The sequence below is a fragment of the Sus scrofa genome, chromosome 12 (assembly GCF_000003025.6).
Source record: "Sus scrofa isolate TJ Tabasco breed Duroc chromosome 12, Sscrofa11.1, whole genome shotgun sequence".
In the NCBI taxonomy this organism is placed as follows: domain Eukaryota; kingdom Metazoa; phylum Chordata; class Mammalia; order Artiodactyla; family Suidae; genus Sus; species Sus scrofa.
In genome coordinates this window covers 58,925,012-58,946,567 of record NC_010454.4, presented here as the reverse complement: position 1 = coordinate 58,946,567, position 21,556 = coordinate 58,925,012, and the positions used below count along the sequence as shown (strand labels likewise).

Here is a 21,556-nt window from a genome sequence, read left to right as displayed (position 1 = left end):
TTTTTGGGGTTGCACCTGCAGCATATGGAGGTTCCCAGGCTAGGCCGCCGGCCTATGCCACAGCCACAGCAAGGTGGGATCTGAGCCGTGTCTGCGACCTACACCACAGTTCACGGCAACACCGGATCCTTAACCCTCTGAATGAGTCCAGGGATAGAACCCACAACCTCATGGTTCCTAGTCGGATTCGTTTCCGCTGCTCCACGATGGGAACTCCAGTAGTCCTTTTCTTAGTTAAAAAATAAGGTAGTAACTAAGAGGAGCCGATTCCAAGAGAGCTGGAGTGTGAACCCAGTGCTATGCGATGATGCACAGTGATGCCTGTAGACACGCCCTGTCCTAGCTGGTCTTGCTGGGGAAGAAGATGTTTCCCTCAGCCCTTCGAGCTTCCTCTGCCTGGGCTAAGAATTAAACTGACATAGGAGGAGTTCCTGTCGTGGCTCAGTGGTTAACGAATCCGACTAGGAACCATGAGGTTGCAGGTTTGATCCCTGGCCTTGCTTAGTGGGTTAAGGATCCGGCGTTGCCGTGAGCTGTGGTGTAGACCGGCAGCTACAACTCTGATTAGAGCCCTAGCCTGGGAACCTCCATATGCCATGGGAGCGGCCCTAGAAAAGGCAAAAGACAAAAATAAAATAAATTGACATGAGACAGATGAACAAAAGTTTAATAGTGTATGTACATGGGAGAGACCCTGGAAAACTGTGTAACTCACCCAAATGGCTGAAACCCTCACTTTAACCATCGACTAAAGACAGAAGAGGGTGTCAGGGTGGGGGTCTGGAACTTCAAAGGGGAGGAAGGCAGTTCAGTGTGGGAAAAGTTCCTGTGTCATTGTCCTCTTTCGGTTGAAAATACTGATGATGGAAACATTTGTCCCTTCTTGAAATAGATGTTGAGTTGATGCAAGTCTTTGAAAGGGGCACCTGTAACGTTCCGCGCAGCGGAGTTCAGTTCTCATGGTGCCGGCTAGCTCTGCTTGACTCCTGGAGAGTGAGTCCCTTGGCTTTGGCTGGGAACTGCTCTTATAGCCTGTAGTTCCACTACCCGCCAATGTGCTTAATTTATCCTGTGAGCCCACCCATCACCTTGAGGCACCCTGGGTTATCCAGTCAGTTCAAGGGTAGGCTGTTGGGTTTCTCGGTGGGCTTCCTTTTCTTTCTTTCTTTCTTTTTTTTTTTCTTTTTTCTTTTTGTCTTTCTAGGGCCGCACCTGTGGCATATGGAGGTTCCCAGGCTAGGAGTCTAATCGGAGCTGTAGCCACTGGCCTACGCCACAGCCACAGCAACGTCGGATCCAAGCTGCGTCTGCGACCTACAGCACAGCTCACGGCTACACCGGATCCTTAACCCACCGAGAAGGTCAGGGATCGAACCCGAAACCTCATGGTTCCTAGTCGGATTCGTTAACCACTGAGCCATGATGGGAACTCCCTCCTTTTCTGTTTTACCTCCACTTAGGGAAAAAAAGTGTCCCTTGAAGCCAGGGTGGTTGCTGTTTGCCCTGGGGTCTATCATGTCCCTTGGTGCTGGGTACTCTTTGACATAAATCCGAAATTGGATCTGTTTCTGAAGGCGAAAGAAATAAAAGCTAAAATAAACAAATGGGATCTAATTAAACTTAGAAGCTTTTGCACAGCAAAGAAACCATTGGCAAAATCAAAAGACAATGTACTGAATGGGAGAAAATATTTGCAAATGACATAACCAGTAAGGGGTTAATATCCAACACATATGAACAGCTCACACAACTCAACATCTAAATGCCGAGGTCCAGCCCCAGCAGCCAGGGAGCGCCGAAGGAGAGGATGGGCTACAAACGGCGCGGAAAGAATTGGAGCCAACTCCTCAGCTGCCTGCTGCAGAGGACCCAATTTATTAAATGAAAAGCCTCAGTTTTTATACCCTTTCACAATCAGGTTTCGTGTAAGATTTGACATTAACATTTGATTTAAAGCCCTTTTGTTCCCTCCACCCGAGATACAAAAAAAGAAGGTTAGTTAAAACATGTTCCTTTCAACTTTAGATTTTTCCTTCAAGATTACAAACTTAAAGTTTCACACTGTATTTTTCTTAAAAGGTCAACAACAGTAGCTATTCTATTCTATATTAAGAACAAAGCTTTAATAAGTAATAAACTATGATACCTAACATTCTTTAACTAACGGTGTATGTAGTTAACAAAACGCATGAAAGCTTTGGGCTCATGACATTCTTAAAACCACGATTTATTTGGCGCCAGCAAGCTAAGCATTTAACCTATTGTGCTGATTTACGTAAGTTCCAAACCACCAATTTCAATAGAAAGGAGTATTATACCCAAAATTATCAAATGCCCCCACAAAGGATGAAAGTTACAGGTGACACTGTTATTTGATAAAAAATATATCTATTATAGAAAATAGCAATTTATAGGCCAAACAACATTTTTCCCAGCCCCAAACTTCTTTTTAAATAAAGGGACTGAAATCATAAGTTTCCCCTGTATACTCTCACAAAATAGGTGCCATAAATTGTTACTCCAAAACAAAGGCTTTTTCCATTACATTGTTTAAACAACTTCATTCTGTTTTGGTTCAAGTGTTTTACGTACCCAGGGCAAATCTTTAGCAGTAAGAAAGCTGTGAATAGAGAAAGAAAAGGAAAGATAAACACAGAAAAATAGATTAACGTATTTTTTAGGGGATATCATTTTTATTTTCCTGGAGCCGATGTCTTTCAAGGGATTGCTCTGCAATCCTTCTTCTTTCTTCAGCTTGTCTGTAGCTCTGCTAACCAGACAAGCCTCATGCAGTTGCCGACTGTGGCTTTGCTTTCTTTACTGGAGCAGCCTTATGGCTCCCGACATCTAAAGACCAAACAACTGGAGTTCCCACTGTGGCCACAGCATGTTGTCTTGGCAGCAGCTCAGGTCACTGCTGAGGCACTGATTTGATCCCTGGCTTGGGAACCTCCATATGCCGAAATGTGGCCCAAAACAACAAAATAATCAACCCCAAACAAACTAATTAAAATATGAGCTGAAGACCTGAATAGACAGTTTTTCCAAAGAAGACATAAATGGCCCACAGGCACGTGAAAAGATGCTCAGCATTGCTAATCCTCCGGGAAATGCAAATTAAAACCTTGTGAGATGTCCCCTCCTGCCTGGCCACTACCTTGCTGGGCGGCTGGGCTGCTGCTTCTCCCAGCGCACTGGTGGTGACCACACCCTGGCTGGCCTGGCCCCAGATACCTCTACAGAGGTGAGTGCGGCTCCCTGGAATGTGTGGTATCCCAGAAAACAGCAAGATGAGAGATGCCATTCTGACTAGGTGCCGAGCAGCTAACCCACTTCCAGAAAACTGGCCAAAGCCACCAGCTGTCCTTGGACCTCTGGGGTGAGCCAAACTTGGAACCCATCTTCTGCCCCGCTGGGCGAGAGGGAGCATTTGTTACCTATTTTATTGTTTTTTATTGTTTCCTTTTGGCTGCAGCCATGGGCCCAGGATTGAACCCCAGCCAGAGCTATGGCCGTTCACCTGCTGCCCATAAGGGACCTTCCTATTATATATTTTAAAAGATTTCTTCATTTGGTCTGAGTAGGTCATTTTGCCATTTTACACCTAACCCACCAAGATGACTAGAGTTTAGTGTGTAATTACTTTGGGTTTTCTTAGCGCTGTTACGGAGTTTGGACAGAGCACAGTTCAAGGACTGTGCTAACCACGTACCACATAGAATGTCATGGCCTTGGTGCTAGGCTTCATGAGGGATGATTGGAGAGTGTGGGCTGGGTCCCGAGCTCTCTGTTTCCAGGGCCTCAAAGGCCCCCCAGAGGTTCCGGGCAGGTCCAGGGGCTCAGTCTAGCCTGTGGGCCCGGGGAGCTTAGGGTTGCTGATCAAGGGAAGGTCGTACCTTGTGGACAAACAAGAGGGACCGGGAAGCCAGCCAGGGCCAGGCCTCGTGTGGCTCAGCAGGAAATGACCCGTGTGTGTCCCTGTGGGGGGAGGTTTGGAGCTAAAGGCACAGCTGAAGCTGTTCCCGCAAACTGGGGGGGACCTCTTGGTACCCTTGCTCGGGTGGCTTGGGAGGACTTTGCCCATTTGAGGGCTTAGTCCCAACAGAGCCAATGGGATGGGAGGTGAGTGATTCTGTCCCTACCAGTTCCTGCCCCACGCCGAGTAGGGGGCGAGTTCTCAAAGTTCTTGGTAGGGAAAAGGACTAAATACCAAACCACAATGTGGCCCTAACACCCCAGGTGGCAGACTTGATTCAGGAAAGAAGGAAATTGTATTTAATTTGGAGAGAAGAGAGAGACCCTTGTTTTATGCAAGGCTGAATGTTCGGGGGCGGGGGCGGGGGGGCCTGGGGGACAGGAGAGGGTGGTGTGACATCAGGGGAGCAGGTGTGAGGGGAGGCCTGGGAGGGGTCTGGACGTTGTGGTGGGGTCAGCAGCACTCCCACCTCGGCTCTGAGACACGGCAAAGGAACCAGTGCAGCAGCGGGAAAGTGAGCTTCACCTAAGGCGGGGAGGCGGGGAGCCAGGAAGAGACTGGGAATGGTGGGCTTCCGGGGGCCATAGGGAACCTGGGTTTAGGAAACCCAGGGGGTGTTAGCCCCCATCTCCTGGTACAGGAGCGCTGGACCAGGGGCTCTGGGTGTGAGGAGGTGTGTTACAGTCCCTGGAAGCAGGCTTGGCGCTCAGGCAGCTGTGTGGTCTGAAGGCGCTGCTCTGGGCCTGGCAGTGGAGGGGGTTTGGAAGTTTGTAGAATTTGTGGTCTCCAGAGGGCCAGCACTCTCCAGGCCCAGCCTGGGCCAGACATAGCCCTGTCCCCCAGGAGCCAGATCGGGACTCTTTGTTTACCAGCCCTGACTTGGGCCAACCTGCCCATCTTAGAGATCAGGACACTGAGGTTGGGAGGGGACAAATGACTTTTCAAGGTCAAGCTGGGGCTGAAAATTCAGGTTTCCTGTTTTGTTTTTGCTTTTCTTTTTCGGCTGCCCTGCGGCATATGGAATTCCCAGGCCAGGGATCAGATCCGAGCTATACGTGCCACCTACGCCACAGCTGCGGCCATGCTGGATCCTTTAATCCACTGTGCTGGGCTGGGGATCTAACCTGCGTCCTGGTGCTGCAGAGACACCGCTGATCTCGAGTTCCACGGCAGGAACTCTCAGGTTTCCTGTTTTCCACGCTTCTGTGGAATGTCTGCCTGCTCAGGGCTCTGAGGGGGCAACAGAGATGGCTGGGCGAGCCCATGGGCTGCCGTGTGGGGCCAGCAGGACAGAAGGGGAGGCGGGGGACCCACCTGCAGAGGGGTGGGAGAAAGTGAGAGCTGGCTCTGCGCCCCAATTGGCGCCTGGGCTTGAGGAACGGGCCGCCAGCAGCCACCTCCCCACCCCCCTTCCCCAGAAAGATCAGAGGCTCTCTGGCAGGTGGGTAGAACTGGTAGAGTTGTTCTGAAAAGGCGGCAGAAAGGACAGCAACCCGATTTGTTAATGTTGGAGAAAAGCCTGGGAACGGGCCGGACCTGGAGAAGGCAGCTCCCTCCTCCGGGCTGGAGATTTGAAACCATGAAAGCAAGTGCCGGGAAACCTCTCCTGGGCTGTCCTCGTCGGTGGAAGAGGGTACTGAGCTCGGGTGCTCAGGAGCCCAGGTGTATGGCAGAGGGGCCGGGTCCCCATCATGACCACAGGCTCTGTGGCTGCTGACGACAAGTGCAGACCTGTGGCCTTCCTTGCGCTTCCACGCCAGGCAGCCTCTGCATTTCCCAGCGCCCTGGTCAGGGACCAGGACCGCCCCTTGGTCTGTGGTGGGACTCTGGATCCCGAGAACTCCCCCTGGTGGAGCCATGGGGAGGGTGAGGCCTTGGACACACCCCAACCCTAATCTCGGGGGCCAGCGGGACCAGCCCCCTTCTCTCTCGGTTCGGTGGGTTTCCTAGTCCATTGGAGCACATCTGAGGAGATCCTGGGGGGAGCTGTAGAGCCTCTGGGGGCTCTGACACTGGGGCAGGTGCCCTGGGATAACCCTGGGTGCTGTGGCGCCCACCTGGCAAGTGCAAAGTGGGCCGCGAAGCCCCACCCGGTGCCCCTTTCCTCCGAGGCACTTAGGTGCTGCCCACCTTGTCCCCAGCATCTGTGGTGGCTGCATCACACCCCCCATCATATGCTGTAATGTTGGAGCCCCCAGAATAGGACTGTATTTGGAGACTGGGCCGTTTAAAGAGGTAGTTAAGGTAGCTGAGGCCCTGAGGGTGGCCCTAATGCAGCTCTGACTGCAGTCCTTAGAAACAGAGGAGCTGAGGACACTGAAGGGGGACCGCTGAGGACACAGGGGAGGATGGCCATCTGTGAGCCAAGGAGAGGGGCCTCAGCAGAGACACCCCCTCCCCTGCCAACACCTTGATCCTGGGCGTCCAGGCTCCAGGGCTGGGAGCAGGTGCATTTCTGTGGTGAAGCCGGTCTGTGGTACTTTATCGTGGCTGCCACAGCAAACCCGAACCCCATGTCTAGGAAAACCCTGGTAAGCGAGCAAAGGGGCCACGCCCCTGTGGGGCCACCGGGTAGGTGGTGCGGCCAAGGAGGGCCACTGCTTTGAGGTCTCCGTGGGAGGAGACGAGCTGTCCCCAGGCTTCCTGATCGCTGCTGAGTGCCCTTCTGAAGCCCGACTCCTGGAACGTGCCAGAAGGTGACGTGGGAAAGATGAGACTCTGTCCCAGCCGCGTCCCGTCCAGGTCCGCGAGATGGGAAGGAGGAAGGGCTGCCCTTTCGCTGAAGTCTTTACATCCGGGGCCCTTTGCAAATTGAAAACAAAACACTGAGCCTGTCAAGCGGCGCAAACCAACATCGGCTTTTGACTGCAGAGTGCAGGAAACTCCAGTCCTTTCCAGACCGACCTGGTGGCCTTTGGGGGATGAGTGACTCACAGAAGAATGGAAGTTTCAGGGCTGGGCTGGAGGAGGGGCTTGAGCCTGTGGGGGGGCCCCCTGGGCTGCCTGGAGCCAGAGGAGTCAGAGTCGACAGCCCTGTCATCAGCACAGCTCATTGTCTGAGCCTGAGCTGAGTAGTGACCGGCTGAGCCTCCTCTGGGCAGGAAACAGTTAAGTCCTGCAGCAGCTGCAGTCAGCTGGGCGCTGAGGGCTGGGCAGGCGTGGTTCTCCTGTCTGGCTGGGCTGTGGGATCCTGGGCCACAGGGCAGAGGAAGCCCAGCTTGGTGGCAGAACTTCTACATGGCTGAATTGGAGCTGATGGCCCCAGGGCCGCTGCCCGGGGTCCCCACTCACCCTCCAGCCACTCTCAGCCCAGACTTGGCTTCAGCCAGCCTGGCAGAGGAGGACTCAGCCTCCCTGGAGAGTCCCCCAGGGGAGCCTGGGGGACAGGGCAGCCTGGCAGAGGAGGACTCAGCCTCCCTGGAGAGTCCCCCAGGGGAGTCTGGGGGACAGGGCAGCGGTTCTGCCGACTCTGCCGGGCAGGAGGGCCCCAAGGCCGAGGGGGAGGAGGAGGAGGTCCTGTGTGACTTCTGCCTCGGGGCCAGCAGGGTGAGGGCCGTGAAGTCCTGCCTGACCTGCATGGTGAACTACTGCCCTGAGCACCTGCGGCCGCACCAGGAGAACAGCAAGCTGCATGGCCACCAGCTGACCGAGCCCACCAAGGACCGGGACCTGCGCGTGTGCCCTGCCCACCGCAGCCCGCTGGTCGCCTTCTGCTGCTCAGATGGGCAGTGCATCTGCCGGGAGTGCGGCCAGGGCGAGCACAGGGGCCACACCTTGGTCTCCCTGGACACCGCCCGCAGGGACAAGGAGGTGAGTGCTGGGGTCCCTTGGGGAGGGGGTGGGGAGGCCGCACGTCCAGGGAGGGACTGGGCCTTGGCCTCCTCACTCCTGTGCTTAGGGTTCACCCGGGAAGGACTTGAGCCTTGGTACCTGCCTGTCCATCGGGCAGAAATCTCTTTTGCACTTGGCTTTGGAAAGTGGGGTGGGTCCCTCTGTCCCCATCTCGGTCCTGCTGTCCCTGCGCTCTCTCCCTCTGGGTCCTCTTGCTAGTTTCCTGCTGTGTGTCACTCAGCTTTCTGTGGCTGATGCGTCTGGGGGTGGGGTGCGGAAGGTGTGGGGCTGAGCGCAGCGGTGTTGCCCTCTGGCCTGATCTGAGTGGCAGTTAGTGAAATGTAAACCTGGGCAGGAATTCAGGAGAGGAGAGCCCAAACCTCCCCCCTGATTCCTCTTTTCCCCTTCCCTAAATGAGGTCAATAGAAGGGGCCCCTCTGGAGATGTGGGTGACATCCAAGAGCCTGAAGACGCAGCACTGGAAACTTACCTGCAGGTGCAATGTTGAGGACGGCTTAACTTAGGGAAAATGAGCCTCCTTATCAGATGGGGTAGCAGGAGAGACTGAGAAACGCCGTGCGCAAAGCCTGTAACCTTAGTCCCGGCAGATAGGGACCTGTTTCTAGAACAGCCAGCTTTTCTTTGCCCTAAAGCTGAGAGCCTGGAGACTGTTCTTGGCAATGGATTTAGATGCTTCGTTTCTCACATTTTGATTTTCCACGAGCACATTTTTTTTCTCAGTGGCTGTTGGCTGTTGACTTTTGTCCCACATTTCACACGCCCAAGGTTCCTGGGTAGCTGAGGAAGTGCTTCCTGGGACGAGCTGGTTACCTGCCAGGGCCCCTCCTCCACGCCTCCATTAAGTGTAGATTTTATCCAGTGTTAGTGGGAATTGTTCTGGAAAGCTCTGTTTTCCAGACGCCAATGAGTCACCGTTTCCAGCTCTTGAATCCTCTTGCCCGCTGTTCCCAGCATCCTCAGTATCAGAGAACGTCAGGTCACTGCCGCCCATTCCCCACGTTCACAGCCACGAAGAGGCTCGGGGTCAACAGACAGGTCAGAGGACACATCTCCGTGTCCTTGAGGAAACTAGTCTTCGTCGCCAGGTGCTAGATGCTTATCATCCAAATCCCTTAATAACTCTGCCTAGTAGTGACTCTTTCCATCTCCACCACATTTGTCAGAACCTGTAGATGGCTAAGTCACGGCGCGAGGGATGGAAGCTTCTGGAAAGCCACCCCGCTGGAGGAGCACAGGAAGGACCCCAAGATCACAGTGTTATAACCTTACTTCCTTTCTTGTACCCGGACCTTGCCTCACAGGCAGTAGAGAGATGAAGGCAGACTCTACTGCTTCCCCCTCATGCAGGGTCTCAGATCGGAGTCCTCTTGTGTTTACCTGGAAAAGTGGTGCATGTACACGTTGAGAATCAGTCTCCGTCAAACACTGCAGTAGATTGTTCCAGCAGATTTTTCGGTAGATTTTCTCCCTCCCATCCTGAACCCCCTGCCTCCCTCCTCCGAGCAGGCACTGCCATCCACCCTTGCTTCTGCTTCCTGTTAGAGTCTGTGCCTCTAGCAGCATAGACACAGTATGAACTCTAAACCTAGCGTGAGCTGGTGCCTTTCAGAGTCGGAGGGTAACTGTGGTCCCGAGCAGGGAGTCTTGTGTAGCCTGTGTGCAGAGCCCCAGCTCAGACACCCCAGGAGGGAGCTGTGTAGGGTAAAATATAAACAACTGGGGAGGGACCCTGGGTGGGACGGTTCTTGTGCTGAAGGCAGTTGTGGTTCCAGGTACTGTGCGGCGGCCCCACTCCCTGGGCCCTGGCGCTGGCCCAGCTCACCACCCCGGCATGCTGCTTGCCCGGGAGAACTCCTGCCTTTCCACCCGGTGTCCTTGCGTTCAGCTCAGAGGGCAAGTTTGCTCTGTAAGCGCAGCCACACTCTGAGTGGCCATGCCACATCCCAGAGCCAAAGGATGTCCTGTAAGGAGCCCAAGAGACCAGCTCAGGAGACCTGGTGGCTGGAGGAGGCTGCAGCCAACACTAGATGAGTGTGGAAGGCGTGTCGGACACAAGTCCGGTTCTAGACGCTCAGGTGTTTCTCCATCCAGCCCACGTCTGCTGGAGCCGCTTGCTCAAGGTCACTTCAGAGCATGGAAAGGGCTAGTTACTCAGGCAGGCACGTCCTGCGGAGGCAACTGCGAATGGCAGGGCCGGCCGTGAGGATGCAGAACAGCTGGGAGCCTGTGTCGGATCCACAGAACCACGGATTTCTCCGTTCACTGGCTGAGCCCCTCTGAGGCTCCCACGGTCCCTCGCTGTGCCCGTGGGCAGAAGCTCGCTTTGGATTCGGAGGTTCTGGGGGTTCTTTGATGATGTGTCCAGTCCTGGTGGGCTTCCAGAGCCCAGCTCTTCCCCCCGGCCTCCATGCCTGAGGCCCCTTGGCTTGTATGAGGGGCTGATCTTACCTCCTCTCCCCCGCTCTGAACTCGGGCACGCTGCCGGGGGCGGGGGAGGCTGTGTGTGTGCGGTGAGAGGCACTCCTCCTGTGGCTGCTCTCCTGCTTGTTCTCACCCACGAAGTGCGTGGATTCTTTCCTGTCCCGGGTCGGGTTGATCAAGCGTTACTGAGCACTTCCTCGGGGCCAAGCGCGAGGCTGTGCCGTCTGTTTCTGGGAGTCGGGCTCTGATCGGGGAGCCAAGGCAGGTCCACGGCCTCCCGATGCCAGAGGCCTGCGGCAGCACAGAGGGCCTGCCGTGCGTGCCAAGGAGGGAGGCCCCCGGGGGTGATGTCAGGGAGGGGCTGGGGGGGTCTTGGAGGAGGGAAGGCCTGGGCTGGGCTCCGGCTTAGGTCTGGAAGTCCATTCGTGGAGGTCACTGCATCCAACCTCAGCTTTGGTTCCGGAAAGCCCGGGACTGGGTGCTGACTGAGGACACAGTGTCCAGGTCCAGCAGGAGCCCAGTTCTGAGAGCGTAAGTGTGCCTGCTTCTCGGGGGAGAGTGACCAGCACCGTTCACAGCCCGTTGGCAGCCGAAAGGTGGATAGTTTGAGTGCCTTGGACTCGGTTTTATGAAGCTTGGTTTCTTCTTAAACATTCAGCTGGGCTCCACGCCTTCGAGGAGTAGGGAGGGTGTCTTATATAACCGGGCCGGTATGCTCTGGCTTCTGACCAACAACCGAGGAATGAAGCCGGGGCCCAGGGGGCTCTAGTGCTCCCAGATGCCGACTTCCCAGAGGGAGACGCGAAGCAACCACAGCGCCTGGGGTTTCCTCTCCTCCCACTGCCTCTGAGGTTCCAACCTGCATCTCGCACCTACCGCGGCCACCACCTCTGTCTTGAGATAGAAGCCAGAGCAACTCTGTGAGCAGATTCTTGTAAAGGATTGGATGGAGGTGGCACAGCCAGTGAGGGGCAGGCCTCGGGACACCGGATATTGTACTCTTTGCACACCTGTCACTTCCTTGCTGAAGCGGCAGGACCCCGTGTCAGAGGGCATCCCGCTCATTGGCACCGCTCACTATCCTGCTTTTGTGCGGCCCCCGCCCGTACCTGAGGTGTGTCTGGCCGACGTTTTGGGAACCCCCGGAGCCAGGGTGTGAGGCACCCTGTCATTTTCTAGGAACAGGAATAACTAGAGGTGCTGGTTTCCCAAAGTGGCCCCACCTATTGTGATGGGAGTGCCTGCCTGGGGGGTGACTCACCAGGTCCTCACAGGCACTTCCGAACCCTTTGCTCCCTTCACAGCCAGCCATTGTCTGCAGGCCGTGGGAAGAAGCCCCTCCCTGATGCTCTGGGGGTCCCCCGGCCCATCAGGGGTGGTGCTGGGGCCGCTGCTGTAACCCATTCTCACGCCCACCATCCCCGCTACCGTGCGTCCTGCTGTGTCTCCACCGCCTTTAAACAAGTAGCTCCACCTGGAGCAGGTGGCTGCATAAGCCGTTCAGAGAGAACAGGGTCCTTGATCGCCCCAAATAGACCAGAGGCCCCCATCTCCCTACTCCTGGGCCTCAGGCTCTGGTCTCAGGGGAGGTCAGCAACCAGAGCCTGAGCACCCATCCCATCTCACCTTCTACAGAGGGAGGCGAGTGTCCCGCCTGCCTGCCTGGGATTCCCGAGGGGGAAACACGTCCCTGTGGCCCCCGCCCCGAGTTCTGTGCAGACACAGTGACTCACGCTGCCTCGGAAAGCAATGCGGGCTCTGTCACTGCTGTCTCATGCCCTCATGGAGGCAGGGAAGTGCCAGGGCCTTTGAAGTTCGCAGAGGCTCCGGTTTCATGCCTTGGCACGTTCTAGGCAGAAAGTGCGAAGGAGTCCCCAGAGACGAGGGCAGCAGGGTCAAAGCAGGTGAGGACAGGGCTGGGCAACGGGGTCAAAGCTGGCAAACCCAGGGGGCACTTGCCTTGGCTGCCTCCTCCAGGGGAAAATGAGATTATGGGATGGAAGGGAGTCACCAGCAACCATGGCGATGAGAAGGGCACCAGTGCCTTGACGGGGCACTTACCGTGCGGGTGGCTGTGCAGAGCCCCTGCTGGATCCCACCCGTGTAGCCACCGTGACCCCCACCTCCCCACCTCTCAGGGCAAGAAATGAAAGTGCGAGGTGTTAGGTGGATTTTCCCCAAGTCTCAGCTGCTAAGTAGAAACCCTAGGGTCCCCACCCCTGGCCCCAAGCCCCTGTGCTCCTTGCCAGGCTGTTCTGAGGCCAGATGGCCTCTGCTCGACTCCACTGACATCTGTGTGACCTTGCACAGGTGACCTGTGGAGCTATGTCTGTACCTACTGTGGGCATGGTCAGGATGGCAAGCTAATGCAGGGGAAGGCTTGACGCTGTGCCCAGCACAGCATAGTAAGTCCTCCCTGCATTTCAGCTGGTTCATCCCAGGGGTGCTGGCACACAGCTGACCATCTGTGCCTCCACCGAGGCCACCCAGGCCAGCTTCTGAGGTCAGACCCCCTAAGGAAGAAGGGCAGATGGCGCCCTTGCTCCTGGAGCCCCTCCACGGGCCCTGGGCTCCTTCCTATTTAACCCTGACCTTTCCTCTCCTTAGACTGAGCTTCAGAACACCCAGTTAGACCTGGAGCAGAAACTCAAGTTGAATGAAAATGCCATCGCCAGGCTCCAAGACAACCACAAGTCTGTTTTGGTAAGGCTGGCTGGGGCCACCTGCAGGCTTCTGCACACCTGGCTGCTGGTGCACGGTCGGCCAGGCCCACCTCCTGGACACGAGGGACAACCAGACCTGCCTGGGGCCCCTAGACTGATGGGCAGGAGAGCCTGGGGCTGGTGCTCCCTCCACCTAAGGGTGACTCAGCCCATAGACAGGCCCGTAAATACGCTCGTCCACCCGGGGCAGCTCATCCCTCTTTCCTGAACCGAGGATTCCTTTAAGAAGTTGCTCCCTGGCTTGTGGGTTTCTCTGGTTTCCTTTTCCGCGTGCTGAGCTTCCAGAAGGTTGGCCACCTCACTGACAGGGTCTCACTGCCCCTGCCGCCCGCCCCAGGTCTCCGTGTCGGAGGTGAAGGCAGTGGCCGAGGAGCAATTCGGGGAGCTCCTTGCTGCCGTGAGGAAGGCCCAGGCCGACGCGATGCTCTTCCTGGAGGAGAAGGAGCAGGCCGCCCTGGGCCAGGCCAGCGGCATCAAGACCCACCTGGAGTGCAGGAGCGCGGAGATGGAGAGGACCAGGCAGGAGCTGGACAGGATCGCTGCCATCAGCAACCCCGTGCTGTTCCTGGAGGTACGGGCGGCGCCAGGGAGAGCCTCACTCTGCTCGGGCAGCAGCGCCGTGGGAAGGGGACCGCCTCTGATAAACGGTGCACAGGGGGCCGTGGGGACAGAGAGGCAGAGTACAGGAGGGAGGACATCCCAGACCGGGCACCAAGGTCATGGGAGATGAGTGACATTCCAGGGAGGGGAGGAAGGTTTGAGGAAGCACACAGCATCTGGGGACCGACCCGGATGGGGCGTGGGGTGCCAGGCACTCGGGGATGGGAGGTGAGGCTGGCAGGGCCAGGCGGGCGTCTGGCTGTGCGAGAATCTGTCCTCCACCGTGAAGTCACGGCAGCCCGGGGCGGACCTCGGGCGAGGGGTCATGAGCTCAGATCAGCCTGCGGTGTGAAGCCCTCAGTGCTGTGCGGAGGCTGCTGGGCCGGGTCAGACCGGGGTCCTGATGCCTTTCGGAGCGGCTGCATGTGCTGGTGACTGCGGACAGCCCAGCAGAGGAGATGGGACCTTTCTTTACCACGTGCCATTCATTGTACATTAAGCCGCTTGCCATCAGAGCCGGATCCGAAGGACAGGAAATCTGCGGGGGAGGAAATTCCATCCTTCTGGATCTGTCCCTAGTTCGCTGTGTGGTTTTCGGCAAGTTGCTCAACCTCTCTGGGTCTCAGATTCCTCATTTATCAAACAGGTCGGAGTCACAAATTTCCAAGGCTCCTTCAGCTCTCATATTCCTAAATGCAAATAATTTTTTGATTGCATTTTTGAAAAAAAATTCTCTTTTAGTTACAACAAACATAAATGTTTATTGTGGGAAAAAACCTTGGAAAATACAGAAAAAATATGAAGGAACACAATCATCTGTATTCCCACCCCCCAAAATAGTCGTTGACCTGGTAACGAGTAAGCGAAAAAGAAACAAAGACTGAAGAATGTCTTTCAGTTCCTTTACTTTTCAATATCAAAACGGAGAAGCTATGAATAAATATTTGGCTTCCTGTATCATGTATTTCCCAAAGAGTATAGAAATAATTTCTGTTTATTTTTTCTCCTTTTATAAGATTATCATAAAACAGGGAGTTCCCATTGTGGCGCAGTGGAAACAAATCTGACGAGGAACCATGAGGTTTTGGGTTTGATCCCTGGCCTTGCTCAGTGGGTTCAGGATCTGACGTTGCCGTGAGTTGTGGTATAGGTTGCAGAAGAGGCTTGCATCCTGCGTTGCTGTGGCTGTGGTGTAGGCCGGCAGTTGTAGCTCTGATTTGACCCCTAGCCTGGGAACCTCCATATGCCGTGGGTGCAGCCCTAAAAAAAAAAGGTGAACATAGACTATGTTAATGTTTAATATATTATTTAATATGTATAAAATATATTTTAGTAGAAGGTAACTTACTTTGGTTAAGAGTAACTTCTTGTTCCCCAAGTTTTTAGCAATTTGAAATGACCGCAAGTATTTTCCCCCAGGGGTTTAAAATGTTACTTTTATTACATATGGCACTATATCTGTATATAGTGTTAAAACGTTCATTTTTTTTTTTTTTTTTTTTTTTTTTTGTCTTTTTGCCATTTCTTGTGCCGCTCCCATGGCATATGGAGGTTCCCAGGCTAGGGGTCCAATCGGAGCTGGAGCCGCCAGCCTACACCAGAGCCACAGCAACGCGGGATCTGAGCTGCGTCTGCGACCTACACCACAGCTCACGGCAACGCCGGATCGTTAACCCACTGAGCAAGGGCAGGGATCGAACCCGCAACCTCATGGTTCCTAGTCAGATTCGTTAACCACTGCGCCACGACGGGAACTCCTTTTTTTTTGTTTTTTTTTTTTTTGTGAAACGTTCATTTTTTTAATCAGCTCTCTCCCTTGGAGTTTTTCTTCTCCTCCATTCGTCCAGTGAGTTTCATCACTAAGTTTTCTGCTGTATCTGGTCTGCAGTTCAGTGCTTCGATTGCCTTTGACTCTTGATAACGTGTTACATCTGAGAGTGACCTTTCCTGATCACTGCAGAGTTTAAAGCAAAAGAGGCTGAAATGTGATTCTCTAGGTGAAAATGCTTTTCCAGCTCTTCAACAGAGAACAAGATTAGGGGAAGCTGTGTGTTGGATTGAATGAACGAGGAAAAGGCAGCAAGCTTTCCCATCTGAGGACTTGTCTGCAGCTCTCCCAAGGGCTTCACGGGCTTCTCGATCGCTGTTTGGCTTATGTTTAAATTACTGATAAATAGAAATTCCCATCGTGGCGCAGTGGAAACGAATCTGACTAGGAACCATGAGGTTGCGGGTTCCATCCTTGGCCTCGCTCAGTGGGTTAAGGATCCGGCGTTGCTGTGGCTGTGCTGTAGACTGACAGCTGTCGCTCCAATTAGACCCCTAGCCTGGGAACCTCCATATGCAGCGGTGTGGCCCTAAAAAGACACACACGCAAAAATTACTCACACACAAACAAACAAACAAAGAATCAAGGGGATGAACTCCGCAGGAGTGTTCCCTCCGTCTGGACTGTTGGCGTACCGTTTTGTTTCTGGTCTCCTGTCTGGACTGTGTATTGCAGCTGCTCATGGGCGTCTGGTATCTCTTGATTTTTTAAAACTCCCCTTTCCCAGTTTAAAAAAAAAAAAAAGAAGAAGAATGCTTTCGACATTGTCAGAGGCCAAGCAGACCCATTGCACGCACTCTCTTTGTGAAGTACATATCATCACCAGCCCATTTTATTTTATTATTATTACTAATTTTTTTACTGCTGTACCTGTGGCATATGGACGTTCCCGAGACAGGGATTGAATTGGAGCTGCAGCCACCAGACTGCCCCACAGCCACAGCCACACCAGATCTGAGTCCCATGTGCAACCTACTCCACAGCTTTCGGCAACGCCGGATCCTTAACCCACTAAGCGAGGTCAGGGATTGAACCCGCAACCTCACAGAGACATTGGGTTCTTAACCTGCTGAGCCACGAGGGGAACTCCCATCAGCACATGTTAGAGATGGGGAAGCTGCCCTGCTGCGGAGGGCGGCCCCGTGGGAGAAGCAAGAACCCAGGGCAAGGTCTGCTGTGTCTCCTCTCCTGCAGGAGTACTGCCAGTTCAAGCACACAGAGGACGGCGCCTTCCCCAGCGTCTACATCGGACTCAAGGACAGGCTCTCAGGCATCCGCAAGGTCATCACGGACTCCACGGCGCACTTGATCCAGTTGCTGCAGGATTACAAGGCGCGGCTCCAGGAGTTCTCCAAGGAGGGTGAGGAGCGGTGTGGCAGTGCCTCTGAGGGGCTGGCGGGGAAGCCGAGTCGGGGAGGGCGAGCGGCGTCGGGCAGTGTCTCAGTTTCAAGCCACCCTGCGGCTAGACCTCGTTACTAGCGGATGCTGACCTTGCTGCTTTTATTTTACGCTGGAGCGCGTCACACCCTGGGATCGGCCTGCAGCTCGGTGACTAGTTTCTGAAGCTGTCAATGCCCATTCGTCTAAGGCTGGTCCGAGTCAGGCTGGGGTTGCTTCTCCGCGTGTTTGACTTCATCCACTGGAGAACTGCCGGCCTTGGGCAGGGGCTCTGGGACGGGAGTAGCCTCCAGTCCCTCCTTCCCCCAGGAAGCCTGGGGAAGAGCGGCCGGGGTCCCGCGTCTCGGGTTCTCCTGCCCACCTGGACAGGTGGGCATCCGCTCCTCTTGGCGTTCCAGGGGAGTTTGACATCAGGACTCAAGTGTCTGCCATCATCGAGCACAAGCATCGCGCCTCCAGGCCCGAGCCCAGCACCAGGCCGCAGTTCCTGCAGTGTAAGTCGCCGCTTCTCTTTCCCCGGGGCGGCGGGGTGTACGGGTGATGCTTTGGAAGCAAGAACGCCAGCGTCTCACAACCTCAGGTCTAACCCTAAATGGTACATATTTAAAAGTTTAGTTTTTAAGAATTTTGAACTTTTCCTTTTGAAAAGTTTCAAACTTACCAAAACATGGCAAAAATAGGACCAAGAGGGCTCACACACCTTTCATCCCGCTCTCCCAAAGGCTGGCACCTTACACACCTGTGGAACCTGCGTCCAAACCGGGAACCGAACCTTGCTGTGGTGCCGTTAATGCACCCATGGATTTTATTCAGGTTTCACCCGGTGTTCCTCCCAGCGTCCTTGGTCCCAGATGTGTCCTCGTCTCCTCCTGCTTCAGTCAGGGTCCAGTCCCTTAATCCTTTGTCCTTCGCGACCTTGGCCCCTTCGAAGTGCCTGGCTACCCAGCGGAGGGAGGATGAGGGCAGACGCAGGGTCAGAGTAACTTCCAATGCGTCGGGGCATGGAGGGGCTCTCGTTCTCTGGGACCAGGCAGAGACTGGCAGGAGGGGGCTGACTGAGAGGTCACCAGGCTATAGTATTGGTCAGATATTTTATTTTTTTTTTTAATGATTTTTATTTTTTCCATTCTAGTCGGCTTACAGTGTTCTGTCAGTTTTCTACCGTACAGCAAAGTGACCCAGTCACACATATGTACATACGTACATTCTTTTTCTCACATTTGTCAGATATTTTAAAGAAGAGTGACTCCACTGTGGGTATAAGCATCCGTTTTCCCACACCCTTGCTGGCACCGGTGGAAAAGTGCCTGGCTTTCAGGACGTATTCGTTGTTGAATCAAAGAATGAGTCAATGAACAGATTTTATTTCTTGATTCAGTTCAGCAAATAATACCCTAAGTGCTGAGTAATTTGAGCTGCAGGAAGGAAGGAACTGGAGTGACTTCTTAAAAGGGGTCTGGGAAAAAAATAAATTAATTAATTAAATCAGGATGTGGAGTTCCCGTAGTGGCTCAGTGGTTAACAAGCCTGACTGGTAACCGTGAGGTTGCAGGTTTGATCCCTGGCCTCCCTCAGTGGGTTAAGGATCCGGCATTGTTGCCATGAGCTGTGGTGTAGTTAGCAGATGCTGCTCTGATCCCTAGCTCCGATTGGACCCCTAGCCTGGGAATGTCCATATGCCGTGGGTTCAGCCCTAAAAAGACAAAAGACAAAAATAAAATAAAATAAAATAAAAGGGGTCTGGGACCCCTTACAACACAGATCGGGGAGGGGTTGCCCCATTGTAAGCAATTCTCCGTGAGACCAGCTGGACATTCTACAGTTTAACTGAGTTCTGATCCTGTCTACCTGGAGAGGGTGTCAGAGCCACAAGATGCGTCACAAGGAGCAGGTCCCCAGGCGGCCCACAGCTCTGTCCGACTTGGGCGCCAGTCAGAGGTTGCAGTGACCCCCCTCCTCAGGCGGCTGGCGCGGCTCACGGACCTCAGGAAGGCATCTGTAACATTCGTATGTGATCAAGGACACAGGGGCGCAGCCAGGTGGGGGAGGTGCACAGGGCAAGGTGTGGGAGGGTCCTGGGAGCAGGCGCCTCTGTCCCCGTGGACGTGGGGCGGCCCCGCTGGTGGGGATGTTTGCCAACCTGGAGGCTTCCTCTCACAGGCCTGAAGGACCATCAGCTCCATCCCAGCCCCTCTCACTTCTCAGAGAGAATAGGAGTTAGGGCTGAAAGGTCCAAGCTTTCTTCTGATGGCCCCGTCCAGGAGCCCACCCCGAGTCGCTTGGTTGGGACAAAAGACACGTAGAGCCCAGCAAATCACAAGGGTTTCAGGAGCTCTGTGCCGGGAACCGCGAGGCAGAGACCAAATACATAGATTTCTTCTTATAAATCGCGGTCTCACACTGTTCTCTGCTTTCTGCTTTCCACCCACCTCTTTTCTGGGGGGACCAGCGGCTGGGCAGGCCGAGAGCAGGGACGGGGGATGTTTTCCCGTCCTTTGGAGGCTGGCCAGGTTGGAGGTGTTCAGTCCAAATCAGCTGTCTGTCCCTGACCCTCTGTGTCCCCTCAGACGCCTGTGACATTGCCTTCGACCCGGACACGGCACACAGGTACCTCCGGCTGCAGGAGGACAACCGCAAGGTCACCAACACCGCGCCCTGGGAGCACCCCTACCCCGACCTCCCCAGCAGGTTCACGCACTGGCGGCAGGTGCTGGCCCAGCAGAGCCTGTACCTGCACAGGTACTACTTCGAGCTGGAGCTCTCCGGGGCCGGCGTCTACGTAGGCCTGACGTGCAAAGGCATCGACCGGAAGGGCGAGGAACGCAACAGCTGCATTTCTGGAAACAGCTTCTCCTGGAGCCTCCACTGGGACGGGAAGGCGTTCAGGGCCTGGCACAGCGACACGGAGACCCCGCTCAAGGCCAGCCCTTGCCGGAGGCTGGGGGTCTACGTGGACTCTCCGGGCGGGGTCCTCTCCTTCTACGGCGTGGAGCCCGATGCCATGACTCTGGTGCACAGGTTTGACTGCAGGTTCTCGGAGCCCGTCTACCCCGCCTTCTGGCTTTCCAAGAAGGAGGACGCCATCCGGATTGTGGATCTGGGAGAGGAACTGGGAAAGCCGGCGCCCACCTCAGTGGAGGCTGCTCCCTAGAGGCCGGAATCCGCTTCCCGCAGATGGGACGGCAGCCTGGTCCAAGGGGGGTCCCTGCCAGTGGGAGCTGCCTTAGAAGTCGCGCGGGAAGGGTCTCTGGCTGCCACACGGCGCTCTTCTCCACGGTCGCAGCCTCCGCAGGCCCTCCGCCCCCTCCTCGTCTTCTAGCGACACTCTCCAGTCTGCTCAGGTGGACGCGCGCTGAGCCCGGAGTTGGTCACCAGGAATCCTCAGAGCGATCAAAAAGCCTGCGGAGGACTCACCAACTTTATCGCGTCCTCCCCGTGTCCCAGACACTGTCCTGAGGGCTTTCTGGGCATCACCCCTCCCTCCTGTGACCCCAACAGCAGCCCCGTTTAGCAGCTGGGGAAGCTGGGGTCCTCGGGGTTTAGGGAGCTTGCTCGAGGTCACAGTGGTCACATGGGGAGGGGCCGAGCTGGGATTCAAACCTGGGAGGGCTGACCTTGAACTTCTCTGCTGCCTTCCCCCTTAGATCAGGGGTGTCGTGTGGAGAATAAACCGCTTCATGAATGGAGTGTCTCTCGGCCTCGTTCTCTTTGCAACCCCACCCCCCCCGCCCCGCTCCCCGTCTGAGACGTGCAGAGGCTGAGCGGCAGCTCATCCGATTTGGGGACAGCGAGGACTCTTAAGAATGTCTCAGCGAGGTCCGTGTCTCAGTCCCCCGACCTCTCGGGGCGGTGCTCGCTCTTCTCTGGAGCCGCCTTGTGATGGGGACACATCTGGTGCCTCGTTCCAAGAGCAGCTCCTCACGCGTCCCCCGGGAAGCTTGGTTTCGCACCACATGTCCCGTGTTCCTGTGTGGTGTCCAGCCCTTCCGCCCCCTGATCAGGTCACTCTCCTTTCGACAGTCGCCTGCCTAAGATGAATGATGAACATGCACCAGTGCAGTTCCCTCCTGGCTCAGCGGTTAAGGATCCTGCGTTGTCACTGCTGTGGTTCTGGTTACAGCCGTGATGCAGACTTGATACCTGGCCTGGGAACTTGCGCATTCCCAGGGCACAGCCAAAACCTCTGAAAAGCGGAAAGGAGAGGACAAGAAACCCTCTGTACTCTGCCCCCCCACCAATTATTTGCATTTTTTGACATGTGCTCCCTCTGTGTTTATATACACGTTCATACAGTGTGTGTGTGTGTGTGTGTGTGTGTGTGTGTGTGTGTGTGTGTGAGAGAGAGAGAGAGAGAATGTTTTTCTGGTGGAACCTCTTGAGAACTGAGACATGCAGGCGCCTCTGAATATGTCAGCATCTAGGAATGTTTGCAGACTGTTTGCTGTGGACTCCAGGTTCTCCGAAGCAGCTGCTGATACAAATTTTGTGGAGTTTGGGAGTTCCCGTCATGGCTCAGTGGAAATCTGTCTAGCGTCCACGAGGACGTAAGTTCGATCCCTGGCCTCACTCAGTGGTTTAAGGATCTGGCGTTGCTGTGGCTGTGGTGTAGGCCAGCAGCTGCAGCTCCGATGGGACCCCTAGCCTGGGAACCTCCATATGCCATGGCCCTAAAAAGCAAAAATAAATAAATAAAAAAATAAATTGTGGAGTTAGAAGTTGGACAGTGCCTGTCATCTTTGGCCGCGGTGTCAAGGTTTT

The 21,556-nt window shown here is 55.0% G+C and overlaps 1 protein-coding gene across 1 annotated transcript; it reads left to right on the top strand.

Moving 5' to 3' along the window:
* TRIM16 (tripartite motif containing 16) lies at positions 5,926-20,485 on the top strand. The gene is made up of 6 exons (XM_021067910.1): positions 5,926-7,786; positions 12,857-12,952; positions 13,310-13,543; positions 16,595-16,760; positions 17,197-17,292; positions 19,366-20,485. Exons 1-6 carry the CDS (start codon positions 7,214-7,216, stop codon positions 19,947-19,949), a joined length of 1,749 nt encoding a protein of 582 aa, XP_020923569.1. The 5' UTR covers positions 5,926-7,213; the 3' UTR covers positions 19,950-20,485.

What these genes read in the sequence shown, in the direction of transcription:
- TRIM16 (XM_021067910.1), top strand. Translation starts at nt 7,214, where the DNA reads ATGGCTGAATTGGAGCTGATGGCCCCAGGGCCGCTGCCCGGGGTCCCC. An exon ending in ACAACCACAAGTCTGTTTTG is followed by an intron (nt 12,953 to 13,309) that starts GTAAGGCTGGCT and finishes CGCCCGCCCCAG; the next exon opens with GTCTCCGTGTCGGAGGTGAA. An exon ending in CCAGGAGTTCTCCAAGGAGG is followed by an intron (nt 16,761 to 17,196) that starts GTGAGGAGCGGT and finishes TTGGCGTTCCAG; the next exon opens with GGGAGTTTGACATCAGGACT.